This window comes from Homalodisca vitripennis, chromosome 7 (genome assembly GCF_021130785.1).
Source record: "Homalodisca vitripennis isolate AUS2020 chromosome 7, UT_GWSS_2.1, whole genome shotgun sequence".
Lineage (NCBI taxonomy): Eukaryota > Metazoa > Arthropoda > Insecta > Hemiptera > Cicadellidae > Homalodisca > Homalodisca vitripennis.
In genome coordinates this window covers 129399948-129414660 of record NC_060213.1, presented here as the reverse complement: position 1 = coordinate 129414660, position 14713 = coordinate 129399948, and the positions used below count along the sequence as shown (strand labels likewise).

General features: G+C 34.2%; 1 protein-coding gene across 1 annotated transcript in view; it reads left to right on the top strand.

Moving 5' to 3' along the window:
- The window catches only part of LOC124366886 (chondroitin sulfate synthase 1), a 70803-nt gene extending 58759 nt beyond the window's left edge, over positions 1-12044 (top strand). The window contains 8 exon segments of the mRNA XM_046823486.1: positions 2981-3121; positions 3936-4931; positions 5064-5307; positions 5362-5637; positions 6438-6595; positions 6791-6992; positions 8490-9226; positions 10566-12044. Coding sequence (XP_046679442.1) covers positions 2981-3121; positions 3936-4931; positions 5064-5307; positions 5362-5637; positions 6438-6595; positions 6791-6992; positions 8490-9226; positions 10566-10862 — 3051 coding nt within the window. The 3' untranslated portion in view covers positions 10863-12044.
- The last annotated feature ends 2669 nt before the right edge of the window (positions 12045-14713 follow it).

Genomic DNA, 14713 nt, shown 5'->3' with positions numbered 1-14713 from the left:
TCATTGTTCAACGCTCTCCCTGATTACCTTAAATCTAACTTGGATCTAAACTATTTTAAAAGAAAGCTCAAGTCATTTCTAATTGAAAATGGTTTTTATTCTATAGAAGAGTATATTAAAGGTAGATAGAGTACCATACATAGATTGCTAGTAGTTTTTAGTTATATTTATTTTGACGCAAGCCAATGCATGTAGGTACTTATGTTATTATGGCAATAAAGAAATTTTGACTTTGACTTTGACAGTTATTAAAATTCACAAATTGAAATCAAGAAGTTGAAATCAGGCAGACATCGTTTTTAATACATGATTACAAAATATTCACTTAGGCTATATTGTACATAGGATTTTCTACTAACCAAGATTTAACAGTTTTTTTTAAATACTGCTTGTGGTAAATTTTTGATTTGAACTGGTAGCCTATTAAAAAGTTATATACCATTAACAGGAAAACAATTTTGTGTTTTGCTTAGTTAATCTAAATTGAGGTACATCCGCAATGACTTATTTCTGACATTTTAATTATTTCTCATGTCTCAGATTGGGTACTTGGGATGATTTTCTCTAATGTTACGTAAGCAGACAAAAGTACACAGGTTAACAACCGGCATAATCTTAAGATTAGCAAATAGAGTCTATAGTGTTCAAGGAAATAAGTAGTGTTTGTAAATATTCTTGAACGTGACACGAGTGTGTCCATATGACGTGAAGAAATATGCCATGGACCTTCCAGAACAAAGTACCTACTATTCTAGGCAGCTGTACTGCTATAATTTGACAGTATTTTCGGATGTTCTAGTGGTTCTAATTAATAATGAAACTAAGAAAAGATAATGTATCAATGTTTTTGGGTTGACTACGAAATGAAAAAGTTTTCAAACGATATAGCCTCTGCAGTATTTGAGGAACTTGAATGTAGATCTAAATCTGGTTATTTATATTTATGGATAAAGATATTGTAAGGCTTGTGACCTAAGGTAGTATCAATGTATTTTTGGGCTGACCATGAAATGAAAAATCTTAAAACGATATAGCCTCTGCAGTATTTCAGAGACTTGAATGTAGATCTGAATCTGGTTATTGTGAAGGTAAAGATACTTGTTAGGCTTTTAACCGATGGTAGTCTAGGCCAAAACAAAAATAGCGCCTTTTGTGTCCTGAGGGAAAAGGACAGTTTGTCCCCTCGCTTAGTCCTAAAAATAGCGCCTTGCTAACGATGTGCATCGCTTAGCTATAAAGAACAAACATTTTCTGTTGAAAAGGGTTGCTTGAACTCATATTTCCAGTCAAAGGGCCTAGTATATGCCAAGTTATCTAGTATTTAGTCAAACGAAAGAAGTATTCAGAAGTCAGATATGATTTTACAACTCAAAAGTACCATAAAGAACTTAGAAAACATTGGAAAGTGAAACTGTTGGGAAAAGATTGGACCAATCAAAACTAGAATTCGAAATCTAAAGTCAACATTACAGACCCATATTACGTTAAGCTTCACATTCGGATTCCACAAAAGCAAAAAGGTTAGTTTTTACCAAGAAACCAAACTTATTATATGTCAGTAGCGACTTCAATCGGCCTAGGTGATTTAGGTGACAAAAGCAGCCATATAGCCTACTGATGTTGCTAACAAAATCGGCCATCTTATTTTGACTGTAAATTTCTCTTAAAGCATACAAAACACAACTAAACTTATGATTTATTAATAGTTTATAGGTATCCTGGAATCAATAGAACAATTGTTTTCAAGAATAAATGGTAGTAGTTTAAACAATGTTTTGTCTCTACTGAAAACTTGACCATACGGAGTTGGCCATATCTGTAATCAGACTACAGAATAAACACAGTTTCTTTCGTTCGCCGCAAGATAAAATGCAACACACTCTCGTTGTAGTACCCGCTATGACTACAGACCGGAGTCATGATTCATACCATAGATTAAAAGAGAAAAATATAGTGGAGTATCAATGTTAAAAGGCGTCTCACAGATGTGATATCAACGCACTCGTGCGTTGCGGCACGTACTCAAGCTCAACGGAAACTAGAGGCCGTACTTTCTGGCATCATACACGTGGCGCCAAAATTCAAATTTATTGTATGGTGTACAGAATTCCAAAAAAACTGTGTTTCAGTAAACAAAATTTTGTTGTAATATAAAAGAGATTAAAGTTAATATAGAATGAATCAATAATAATAATAGAGCCCACTTCAGTTTCAAACAAATTGGAAATTACTAATTAACTAATGCAAAGTAACAGTAAGGTTTTCAGAAGTTTATGTAGACTGAAGATATAACAAAAATGCCTGTTTTATATTTTACTGCCATATTGTTTTTCTGCCGTGATGATCGTCATTTATTATAACTTTGTCTGGCCTAAGTGATTATTTTGCAAGGGATAGCCCCTAGTAATAGTATTACACTAGCCATATTTTATAGCTGTTGTGTATAATGTTGTTTATTTCTTTACTTACAACAGACGTACATCCAATTTTTACAGTATTAATAGCTGACTGATGTGTAATAAATTAAAGTTAAATAATAACTACAATTCAACAATGGTGGATAACAACAAAATATATAACTAAAAATTGCCAACAAAAAACGTATCTCATATTAAAAATCCCACATACAATTAGTAAATAATTAAGTAACATATTTCATTAACATAATATAAGCAACAAAAAGGAAATAACAGGATACAATTAAATTATTTAACAATCAACAATAATACAATAAACTTTCTTCAAAGAATAACAAAAACAATACTAAAATGTTTTGGAGAGATAATCCAAGCACAAAAATTTTACTAGCACTGCAACAGAGTGCATCTAACACATTGATTTATAAATTTGTATAATGACCATATTCATTGTAACTCTAAAACTAAAAAATTCTATTATTTGTTTAATAATAGATTAATACCATTTGCGTTATAATAAGTTTTTACTTAAGTGCAGCTCAGTTAGTATAATGATTGTTTAGATGGTGAACGTGTTCTATCACAACTATACGGAGAAGACAGCCTTCACGGGGCCTCTCAAGTCCAAGAGTGTACATGATGCTGTCACCCTTCACCCCATCAAACAACCGCAGTACATGTATCGGCTGCACAATTACATCCAGGTATTTGTTAGTAGTCACACCTACTTGAGCATATCTTTGAGGTATTGGAAGGTGGGTTACCATATACACACCAACCAAGAACATAGCCGAGAAAAAATTTTGGGGGGTCCAGACAACTGATATTTTCCCGTAGTGGACAGAGAGTAAGGCCCCATTTTGTTCCTTAAAAAGTTCTTGACCCGATACTTTGTTGAGAACGATTTTTCACCAGTACATGTCAGTAATACTGAATTATTTAAATAATAATAATCGTTTACTTCCTTGGACCTCCTTGCTGGCTACGTCCTTGACGGCAACCTGAAATTGTAAGAATTGTTATGATCAGTGAAAATCAACATCAAACGAATCCAACAAAAATGTAGCCTGTTAACAATGTTTTTAATGATTTGTAGAGAAATAGTTATAATATTAATATTCACCAAATCATATTTGTACTAATTTGAAGTTTTTGTACATTTAAATCAATTTACAGAAATTGCAACATAATTCAAACGAACTCAAATTGTTATACCGCAGAATCGCCTGTGTCCCAGAGCCTATGAATCAAAGATCTTCGTCAGAGGATGAGACTGTACAGAGAGTAGGTTTACATGGCATCTGTTGACAATAAGTCAATGGATAGAGAGTGTTGCAGAGCAAGTTTGCCGTACTAGCAGAGTTACCTATGTTACGGAGTTTACGAGTGCGAGATCTTCTTCAGCAGAGGGTGGGACTGTACAGAGAGTTGGTGTACATGGCATCTCTAGTCAACAAGTCTGTGGATAGAGTGTTGCCGAGTAGATCTGCCATACTAGCAGAGTTACCTATGTTACAGAGTTTACGAGTGCGAGATCTTCTTCAGCAGAGGGTGGGACTGTACAGAGAGTTGGTGTACATGGCATCTCTAGTCAACAAGTCTGTGGATAGAGTGTTGCCGAGTAGATCTGCCATACTAGCAGAGTTACCTATGTTACAGAGTTTACGAGTGCGAGATCTTCTTCAGCAGAGGGTGGGACTGTACAGAGAGTTGGTGTACATGGCATCTCTAGTCAACAAGTCTGTGGATAGAGTGTTGCCGAGTAGATCTGCCATACTAGCAGAGTTACCTATGTTACAGAGTTTACGAGTGCGAGATCTTCTTCAGCAGAGGGTGGGACTGTACAGAGAGTTGGTGTACATGGCATCACTAGTCAACAAGTCTGTGGATAGAGTGTTGCAGAGCAAGTTTGCCGTACTAGCAGAGTTATCTATGTTACAGAGTTTACGAGTGCGAGATCTTCTTCAGCAGAGGGTGGGACTGTACAGAGAGTTGGTGTACATGGCATCTCTAGTCAACAAGTCTGTGGATAGAGTGTTGCAGAGTAGATCAGCCATACTAGCAGAGTTACCTATGTTACAGAGTTTACGAGTGCGAGATCTTCTTCAGCAGAGGGTGGGACTGTACAGAGAGTTGGTGTACATGGCATTACTAGTCAACAAGTCTGTGGATAGAGTGTTGCAGAGCAAGTTTGCCGTACTAGCAGAGTTATCTATGTTACAGAGTTTACGAGTGCGAGATCTTCTTCAGCAGAGGGTGGGACTGTACAGAGAGTTGGTGTACATGGCATCTCTAGTCAACAAGTCTGTGGATAGGGTGTTGCAGAGTAGATCAGCCATACTAGCAGAGTTATCTATGTTACAGAGTTTACGAGTGCGAGATCTTCTTCAGCAGAGGGTGGGACTGTACAGAGAGTTGGTGTACATGGCATCTCTAGTCAACAAGTCTGTGGATAGAGTGTTGCAGAGTAGATCAGCCATACTAGCAGAGTTACCTATGTTACAGAGTTTACGAGTGTGAGATCTTCTTCAGCAGAGGGTGGGACTGTACAGAGAGTTGGTGTACATGGCATCTCTAGTCAACAAGTCTGTGGATAGAGTGTTGCAGAGTAGATCAGCCATACTAGCAGAGTTATCTATGTTACAGAGTTTACGAGTGCGAGATCTTCTTCAGCAGAGGGTGGGACTGTACAGAGAGTTGGTGTACATGGCATCTCTAGTCAACAAGTCTGTGGATAGAGTGTTGCAGAGTAGATCAGCCATACTAGCAGAGTTACCTATGTTACAGAGTTTACGAGTGCGAGATCTTCTTCAGCAGAGGGTGGGACTGTACAGAGAGTTGGTGTACATGGCATCTCTAGTCAACAAGTCTGTGGATAGAGTGTTGCCGAGTAGATCTGCCATACTAGCAGAGTTACCTATGTTACAGAGTTTACGAGTGTGAGATCTTCTTCAGCAGAGGGTGGGACTGTACAGAGAGTTGGTGTACATGGCATCACTAGTCAACAAGTCTGTGGATAGAGTGTTGCAGAGCAAGTTTGCCGTACTAGCAGAGTTATCTATGTTACAGAGTTTACGAGTGCGAGATCTTCTTCAGCAGAGGGTGGGACTGTACAGAGAGTTGGTGTACATGGCATCTCTAGTCAACAAGTCTGTGGATAGAGTGTTGCAGAGTAGATCAGCCAGTTGTGATTCCTGTGTTATTGAAGCTCCTCTGTTGGGTAGGTTGCTGATATCTGGTTGTTTTAAGTGTTAAGTTTAGCGGACTCTGGACTCATTCACTAGTCCTTGTGATTAGCTATGGTGTGTATAAAAGGAAGCAGATGATATCTTGTTGTCCTCATATTAATTATTCCAAAGTGTATTGTGGGAGTTTTACTCTTTTTTAAGTATTTTTTTATTTAAAGGAGAGGCTAATCCTCCTTTAGGACCTATTCTCCCCGTCCTCATGGGCCCCTGGCCCATACGAGGATGTTATCAAACAGAATAAGGAGAAGAGTTGATACAGATGCAACTAATAAAAAGAATGACACTAAAGATATTCTTTAAGTTAAATTTTGTCACTTTAAACTATCTGCACTTTGTTTAGAGGAAGGTTTGAGGTTAGATTTGCAGCATTGGGTTCTTCTAATAGATATTTTAGCATCAAATTTAATAATTAAATAATTAAGATATCAAATGAAATAATTTGATGTATTACTCAACCTATTCTTTCATTTGCTTTGTGGGCCATCCTCTGAAATGATTAAGACATTTTATAATTACTTAAAAAAGTTAGTACTTAAGTATAGTATCAATGTATAAAATGTTACTGCTTTATCCGCAATGGTTAAAAAAATATAGGCCATCTCCATATAAGCCGTATTGAATGAATAGACAATCCAACATGTTAAGGTTTCAAAGAAACAAGGAAAGACTATTGTTGAAAAGGTCAGTAACACTATAATTGAATTTCCAAGTTTTTAAATAGAGATATTGAAGCCTTTAATCAAATATAGTCTAAGTCTAAAACTATTCGCAGGTGTGGAGCTCAGTTTGAATCAGTATCAGCCAAAGATATCGGAGGAAGTTCTTACGTGGGATTTCATCTCAAAATCTCTCTATTCTGACAAAAACCTAAATCCTCGCAGACGACCAGAAAAAGCTCTCTACGTTGGAATTGAGGATGCTGTCAGAGAGGTTAGTTAGCCCAAAATTTTATTCTTGTTTGATACATAAAAGAAATGTTGTCCTAACCTAAACCCTTAACAAACTTTTTTTTTCAAAATATGAGAACTGCTTTGCATATTTATTACAAAAACCTCTAATTAAATAGTTTTTTTAAATTTTTTCCCCAAGAGGAACTAATTTAAAATTTGTTCTTTTGTGTTTAAGGTAATGGATTTAATAAATGTCAATGCAGATCAGAAAGGCAGAGAGATTGACTTTAAAGAACTTCTCTATGGATATTTCCGAATGAATCCTATTCACGGGTCTGATTATATTTTCGACTTGTTGCTCACTTACAAGAAGTTCCGAGGCCATAAGATGACGGTTCCAGTGCGCAAACATGTCTACTTGCACCAGGCTTTTACAGGTATTGCTTGTTGTATTTAATTATTTAATTTGTGGAACAATTACTGTACCCTTAAATTTAAAATGCAAGAAAATTCAGTGATCCAAATATATTTAATAACAAGAGTCCAAATATTTGTATACATTATTTATAAAACAATAGTTCACCACAGACGGAGTCTCAGCATTTTAAGAAGCAGATTCTTCAGCAGTTATTAAATGCTATATTATAAACTTTTGATTAAAAATTCTATTCAAACCAGTTTCAGTCAGTAGTACCACTTAAGTATTCAGTGGTAGTCCACTCGTGTGGACAAAATGTGTACCAGCGCTGAGTGGTTCCGAACTCACCCGAACACACACGAATTTACTTGTTTTTGGAGGGATAGAAAAAAATAGATCTTCGTTTTTTCTATGCACTTGGAATAATATTTATTTTTACATTAACTGAAGGAAAAAATAAAATAAATATGTTATACATATTATTACAGAATATTTAATGTCCAACCCCCAAAGCGGGACTTTTAAGCGTCCCACAGTCATTTGTAGGACAACTTACTGTAAAGCAGGGCGTGTGATCAAATAAATTAAAATGGACACTAGGTGTTGCCTCAAGTGTATTAGTATTAATAGAAACAGCTGACTGCTGATTAATTTTTGAGTTACTTTGTTGATGTGAGTTTATGCTGTTGTTTTCTTTCCACTAACCCAAAATGGATACGAAAAAAGAAGCCACTACATGTAAAAACAATGGTTGTTCTACAAGTTGTGAAAACTCATATCTTGTGTATTAAGTGCCAAGTTCACTTATATTTAGTTCCTGACAGGAATAGCGGTTTTTTATTTCATATATAAACATTCATTCGTTTAGAAAAAACATCAATTTAAACTGTATAATGTCATCTTGATTAGGATATTTTTTTAATTATGCGTTTTGACACTTTTAATTTTGTTATGGAACGTGTAACAAAAACAGTGATCAATTTCGGGGTTCTTTTGTCTCCCAAACGTTATAGGATATATTTTATGAACAGTGTTGTGGTATACAATACAATCCAATAGACTTTGATGAATGCCCACTGTCCATTTTTTACATATATTTTTAAATTCATGTTTTTATACTCTTTAGTCTTAAATTTTAAAAAGTGTAAAGAAAAAAAGATTCTTTACTCTGGTGGAAATATGTGAACTTCTGCATTCATGTAAGATTGTCTACTAAGCTGTTCGTCATATCTTGGGGTAGTTGCAGAAATGTATTGCATTTAAAAGTAATTTGTAAACTCCTAAGCTGTTGTGCAGATTTTTCTTTTCATAAAGTAGACAAAAACTACTAAGCAGTATACTTTTTTCAACCTGGTATTTTGATGCTGTATTAAAAGGAACCTAAAATAATAAGGCATTTCATATCTATGTTCAACAAAAAGCTGAATTATTCAATTATATAACCTTTGCTTGTCTTTTAATATTATAATCAATCTTTCTTAAACTTGGTTTACATACAATTTTTCTTATTTTCCAGCTATCGAGATTCGAGAAACATTTGAAATGGAAGACATTTTGAATATCGTCCCGTACACCGAGGTCGAGATGGACGTTATCACCGAGGAGCTGACGGCCACTGGACTTCGGCAGCCTTTGGAAGCAGGATTCTTGCGGCTAGGACAGACAGCACAGGGCACTGCACTCCAGCCTCCCACCTCAGTCGACAAGAAGGGGGTCTACGATATTACTGACAAGTTGATCAACTTCATCCTTCCTCTCTCTGGGCGGCACACCACATTTCTCCGATTCATCGAGAACTTCGAGAGCATCTGCTTGAAATCGAAGGAGAAAGTAACGCTCACCGTAGTGCTCTTCCCGAACGATAGGGAAAACAGTTTCAATGAGACGATCTCAATTATAAATAGGTTACAGGAGAAGTATGTTTACACGAGGATAACTGTGTTGCCAGTGAATGAAACGTTTGCGCGAGCCCTAGCACTGGAATACGGTGCTGCTCATGTGACGGAACCGGATGATTTGTTGTTTTTTATTGACGTCGATATGATATTTAATGCTGAAGCCTTATTGAGGATCCGGTTGAACACTGTGAGGGGCAAACGTGTATATTTTCCAATTGTGTTCAGTCAGTATGATCCTCGTATAGTGTACAATACTCTGGAATCACCGGCACATTTCCGGATCTCTCAAGATACTGGGTATTGGCGCCAATTCGGGTTTGGAATCACCAGCCTGTATAAGACTGATTTACGTCGTGTAAGTTCAAAATGTTTGATTATATAGTATTTATTAAAATAACATCAATATAGAAATAATCTTTAAGGTTATGGTTGGTTGAGAACAAGACTTTTCTTGAGATATGATATCACTTATTGTGTGATTTACAGTGAGTTAGTTTCAGTTCAAGTTTTATACCTCACTGCTTGAAGTCTGATTGGTGCAAGTTGTTATAATAGTCCAACTCTTAATATTAAATTATGGACTAAGTTAAGATGAGACTTATACAGTGTGACAACAAAGTCATGTCAGACTTTTAAATAACTTTAAATAATTATTAGCACAAGAATGAGACTAACATAGGATTAAAGAGTACTTTAAACAGTTTTATGAGCTCGACATGAGCACAATGATTAGCCCTGCAGACGTTCAAGTGAACTTGATCTCCCCCCATACTTTAGCCATAACTCATTAACATGATCATAGAGAGTAGAATGGCGTCAATTATTACAGTTTTTGGTGTTGATAAGATTAACAAACAATTAGTTAAGGTCAGGAATCATAGAGTTCTTTCTCCATGTAGAAGGATATATCCTGTAACCATTCAGTCAGTGGTTTGGATGCTGTTGCTTCAAGTTGTTTGGCAACTTGTATGAAGGCTTCCTTCCGTAAAAAAGCTTAGATGATGGTATTGCAGATTGAAGTTTATGGTATTTCTTGAATTATGTTGGTGAACGTTGTTAGGCCTATGTTGTCCAGAGTTGACTGCTCGAAGAATCACATCTTTTCAGAATGTACAGGGCTACAACAGTAAGGATTTTGAGGTGTTTAAAGGGCTCTCTGCAGCTTTCTTGGAGTTGCAGTCCAGCCAGACATCCGATACTCTCTTCTGTTGTTTAAGAATTCTCTCAAGATTGATGATGATAGTCCCTTACCATACTGCTAAGCCAAATCTTGTTGGGTTTCAGGTATAAAGTATCACATTTTTATTCCTTTCAAAGATAGTGTTGACCCAAGCTCAAATCTCTTCAGAAGCAGGCATACCCCAAAGTGCAAGACAGGCTGTCTAAAACATTCATACGGAGTAAGAAATCTAGTTGCATATAAGAATTAGAATATGAGAGACTGCCAATAACCACGATTTGTAATAAATTTGACCAAGACAGTTGCTTTAGTTATTAGAATATTAGCCAACAATTTACTCAATCATTAAATTTTGTAAGATGTGATGAATGTACTTAAAACTTTATATTTTCTTTAAACATATTGACTGAAACATAGTGTATTAAATTAGTTGTTAAATTCTTGTAAAACAACTTTAGACGATAAACCAGCAGTTTTATTATTTTGATATCTATAATTCAGTGGATTTTTTCAGGTCGGTGGTTTCGACACATCAATCAAAGGGTGGGGGAAGGAGGACGTTGACCTGTTCGACAAGTTTGTAGCTATAGCTGAGAACGTGACGATATTCCGAGCTGCCGATCCGGGGCTGGTCCATGTGTTCCATATGGTGGAGTGTGACCCCAACCTCACCGAGACGCAGCTAGAGATGTGCAAGAACACGAGAGCCTCCACCTACGGCAGCCAGGCGCACCTTGCGCAGATCTTCTGTAGGGACCGGGAAAAATACTTGGCTTTCTTGAAGAGCAAGAAGAAATCCGGAAAAAGATGATGTTTGCTTTCCTTATGCAATTGGAAAATATGGAAATTTTTCTAAAAGAATTGTGGCTGTATTTCTCTAATTTTAACTGAGTATAAAACGGAAATTCTTGAAAACTTAATAAAAGGTTAAAAAAGTAAGAGAAAAAAAAACAAACTTTTGATTTATGTCATGTTGTAACTTGAAATTGAAAAATAAAATTGTTACAATAATGCTGAAAACTATAGCCTAATACTTTACACTGTGCATTCACATTCAAAAGTATTTTAGGCAAGGGACCTTAAAAATACTCTCCACATAAATTAACAATTACTGAAGTGTTATAGATCAAAAGATGAATTTAAAAATGAATGACAAATACGATTTTATTACAAGGACAATACAAGTATTTTTGAAAATATTTTATAAGCGAATATAGGAACTTAATATTACAATAATGGTCTTGTATAGTTAATGAAATTTTTGAATAATATCATAGTTCCTAATACGAATAGTGTGTACGTTGTAAGAGTTTATTGTCCAGTTAACTTTGTTTTGTATGTAATTTTATCTCTGGTAATGCCTATAGTATCTATGGGCAACTCTTTTCTGCACTAAACTAGAGTTTTTTCTGATGAGAAATTTCATATCCTAAAAATACTCAATTATGGCAAGAAATAGATTTACCTTTTTTTAAGATCTGGCTGTTTTGTACATATACCATATAGTAAATGAAATTCTTCTAGTAAATTAGGTAATTAAAAGCCAGTTTCAAATAGTTTATCCAATACAATAAAGTGCCATGATAAATGTTGTGTTTTAAGTCAATATTTGTGTGTTTTGTTATGTAAGTTTAAGGACATAAAAATTTAAATTTAGAACCATTCAAATGGTGAAATAATTTGGAGGAAGGAAAACAATGACAATACCATTTTAAGCAACCTACAGAAAACAACTAATTTGGTAATTCAAAGTGAAATAATTATTGTAATTTTTTTTGTCTTCCGTCGTAAAATATTTTAGATTTACTCAGATATTTATTTCATATCAGCCACAATATAAAAACTTGTTTGTGGAATTCTATAACACCTACTGCTGTCTCGTCCGAATTCTTTAATTATTGATGTATTCTCTATTTCTCTTGTGCTGCCAATTATTTTTATGACTTCAATGTGATCATTGTATTTATTTAATAAAAATACATTTTTAATACTATTTTTCTCAGGTGTTTTTATAACAACCAGTCTCTGTTGTTTTCATCCACAAAATATAGATCTTAGATAGTAACTTTGTCTTTTATATCTTCATTAGAGTACTGAGCAATCATGACATACTTAATATTTGCTAAAATGTACAGTTAAAAGTATATTTTTACTTAAACTTCAATTTTCTTACTCTGTGCTCAACACCAATTGCAGAAAGGTTTAGAAAGTGTTGTTTCTATCAAGCTTTTTAATTCAATTCAAATATTCTTTATTCATACATTGTACATAGCATATAACTTGATATAGTACGTACAAGAATGGCATAAAAAATAATTATATGTTAAAAAATATAAATAAATAAAACTAGGTCATGAATATTAAACTAGTAAGTATAAACCAAAATTTAAAGAATGCAAACAGTAGTGGAAACAGAACTCACAATATCTACTACAAATTATTGGATATTAAAATTTAAAATATTCATCAAGGCCTTTTAGTGGTCTTTCATTTAAATATTCTTTTAACAATTTTTAAAATTTAGTTTTACTTTTTATTTTTTTCATGTACTGGGGTTAATTTGTTATAAAATTTACTACCTAGATAAGTTTCTTTTTAAAAACTCCAAATTATTCTGAACAGAAGCAATTCTTCCCATACGTCTAGTGCTATAAGAATGAAAACTTCTGAAATTCGTCAAAGAACCAAGTGATTGACTAACAAGCATTATATTTTCAAATACATAAAACGAGTACACAGTAATTATTTTTTGCTGTCTGAAATGTGATTTTACGGATGTACTTCAAGTTATTTGAATTGTAGGCTACATTGTTGTAATAATATTCCAATAATGTTCCAAACCTTTTCTTTTACGGTTACTCCATAAATACTCATGCCATATGTAATAGTCGAGTAAATAAATGCAAAATATACAATCTTTAAATTTTTGTTGAGCAAAATTTTGAATGCCTGTAGTGTGTGCAAATTTTTCGCATTCTTTTGTGACGTTGATCTGCGTGTTTATTCCAGCTGAGATTTTCATCAACTACTAAACCTAAACACTTAGATTTAGCCACTTGAGATATTACAATCTGTTCAAATTGTATTTTGGGACAATGGTTATCTTGAATTTTTTTAGTTTTTAAATGTATAAATTTTGTCTTGTTAGGATTCAATAGCAGTTGATGGTTACATAGAAATGAATTAATTTTGTTAAAATTTAGATTAAATTCTAGATCATAAATAAAAGGATAACTTAAGCATCAAGTTATGTTGGTAAGACTTCCATTAAAGACCCGTGACAATCCTCCAATATAAGAAACAAACAATAATGGTCCCAAAAAAGAGACTTGTGGGACACCATTCTTAATAAGCAATAAGATTGAATTACATTTGAAATATTCATTATTATTTAAATAGTGTATTTGAATAGTTTACTATTAGATATATATGACACACTATTTTATTGCATTTTTGTAATCCTAAGTTATGAAGTTTATTTATCAGTTTTATATGGTAAACAGTATCAATAGCATGGGGTCAGGTCCAAAAATATTCCTATTGTCTTTTGTTTTTATCAATGGAATCTATAATAGATTCAATAGTCTATCCCAGCACTTAATACTGATCTGTTTGGTCGAAAACCTTGTTCATTTCTGAGTCTATTACTTTCTAAAATCTCAATTAATTGATCGTACATAGCTTTCTCAAATATTTTTGAAAAATACGGAAGTAATGCCGCAGGTCTATGCTTTCACACAGTTAGTGTAAACAAATTTCAAATTGTGGTTAAATGAGTTAAACACATGGTTGTGCTGTCATAAAAACAATGTCAACACAGAACATTTGATTACATTTAACAGCTCTTCAATTAATCATATTTGTTTGCTGTAATGCAACTTTTGAGAACAGTGGGACATAGTCCAGAGGGATTTTTGAAATAAGAATAGGCGTATATCCTAACTGAAAGTATAGGTTAAATGACGTATTTAAAGGGTCAAAAGGTCTTCCATAATGTCTATTGTGTTTTCATAATTAATTTTTTGGTTTGTTTTAATGGGATAAAAATATACAAATACGGGTTGTGTAGTTGGCTTGGCAAACATATATACAAAAATCTGTATTTAACAACACTTTGAATGCCTTAAAATATGTCATCCATAGAGTAAGTGTAAAAACATAACTGAGAAACTTGTTAATACATTTACGATGGCAGCTTATTTCAGACCTTTTTTATTTGCCATTGAATATTTCAATAATAGTGACAAAAAACTACTCTTTTTTAATGTTAAACAGTTAAGTATGACGATAACAATATGTACAAAAAGCATGAACAAAAAATTATTTTAGTATGTTTTTTTTTCAATGTATCTGCCTGTACCTCAAGGGGTAACTTAAAATTAAGCAATTGTGCACTTGATGGGGTACACGATAGTCTGAGGCATTTATTTAAGCGCGGGATCAAATTTAACAACCCACGAAGACAGGGAAACAGTAAATATGCAATAAGGAAATGCATAGCAAATAATGTGTACCACATCGGACGCACAACGTGCATTACGAAAGACTGGTGTGAACCCTACCAGTACATGATGGCAGTTGTGAAAGATCGTGTATGCCTGACGTCGTGAACATGTTAATGTATAAAAAATATACTTACAGTGCTGAAATCCCGCTGTTTTC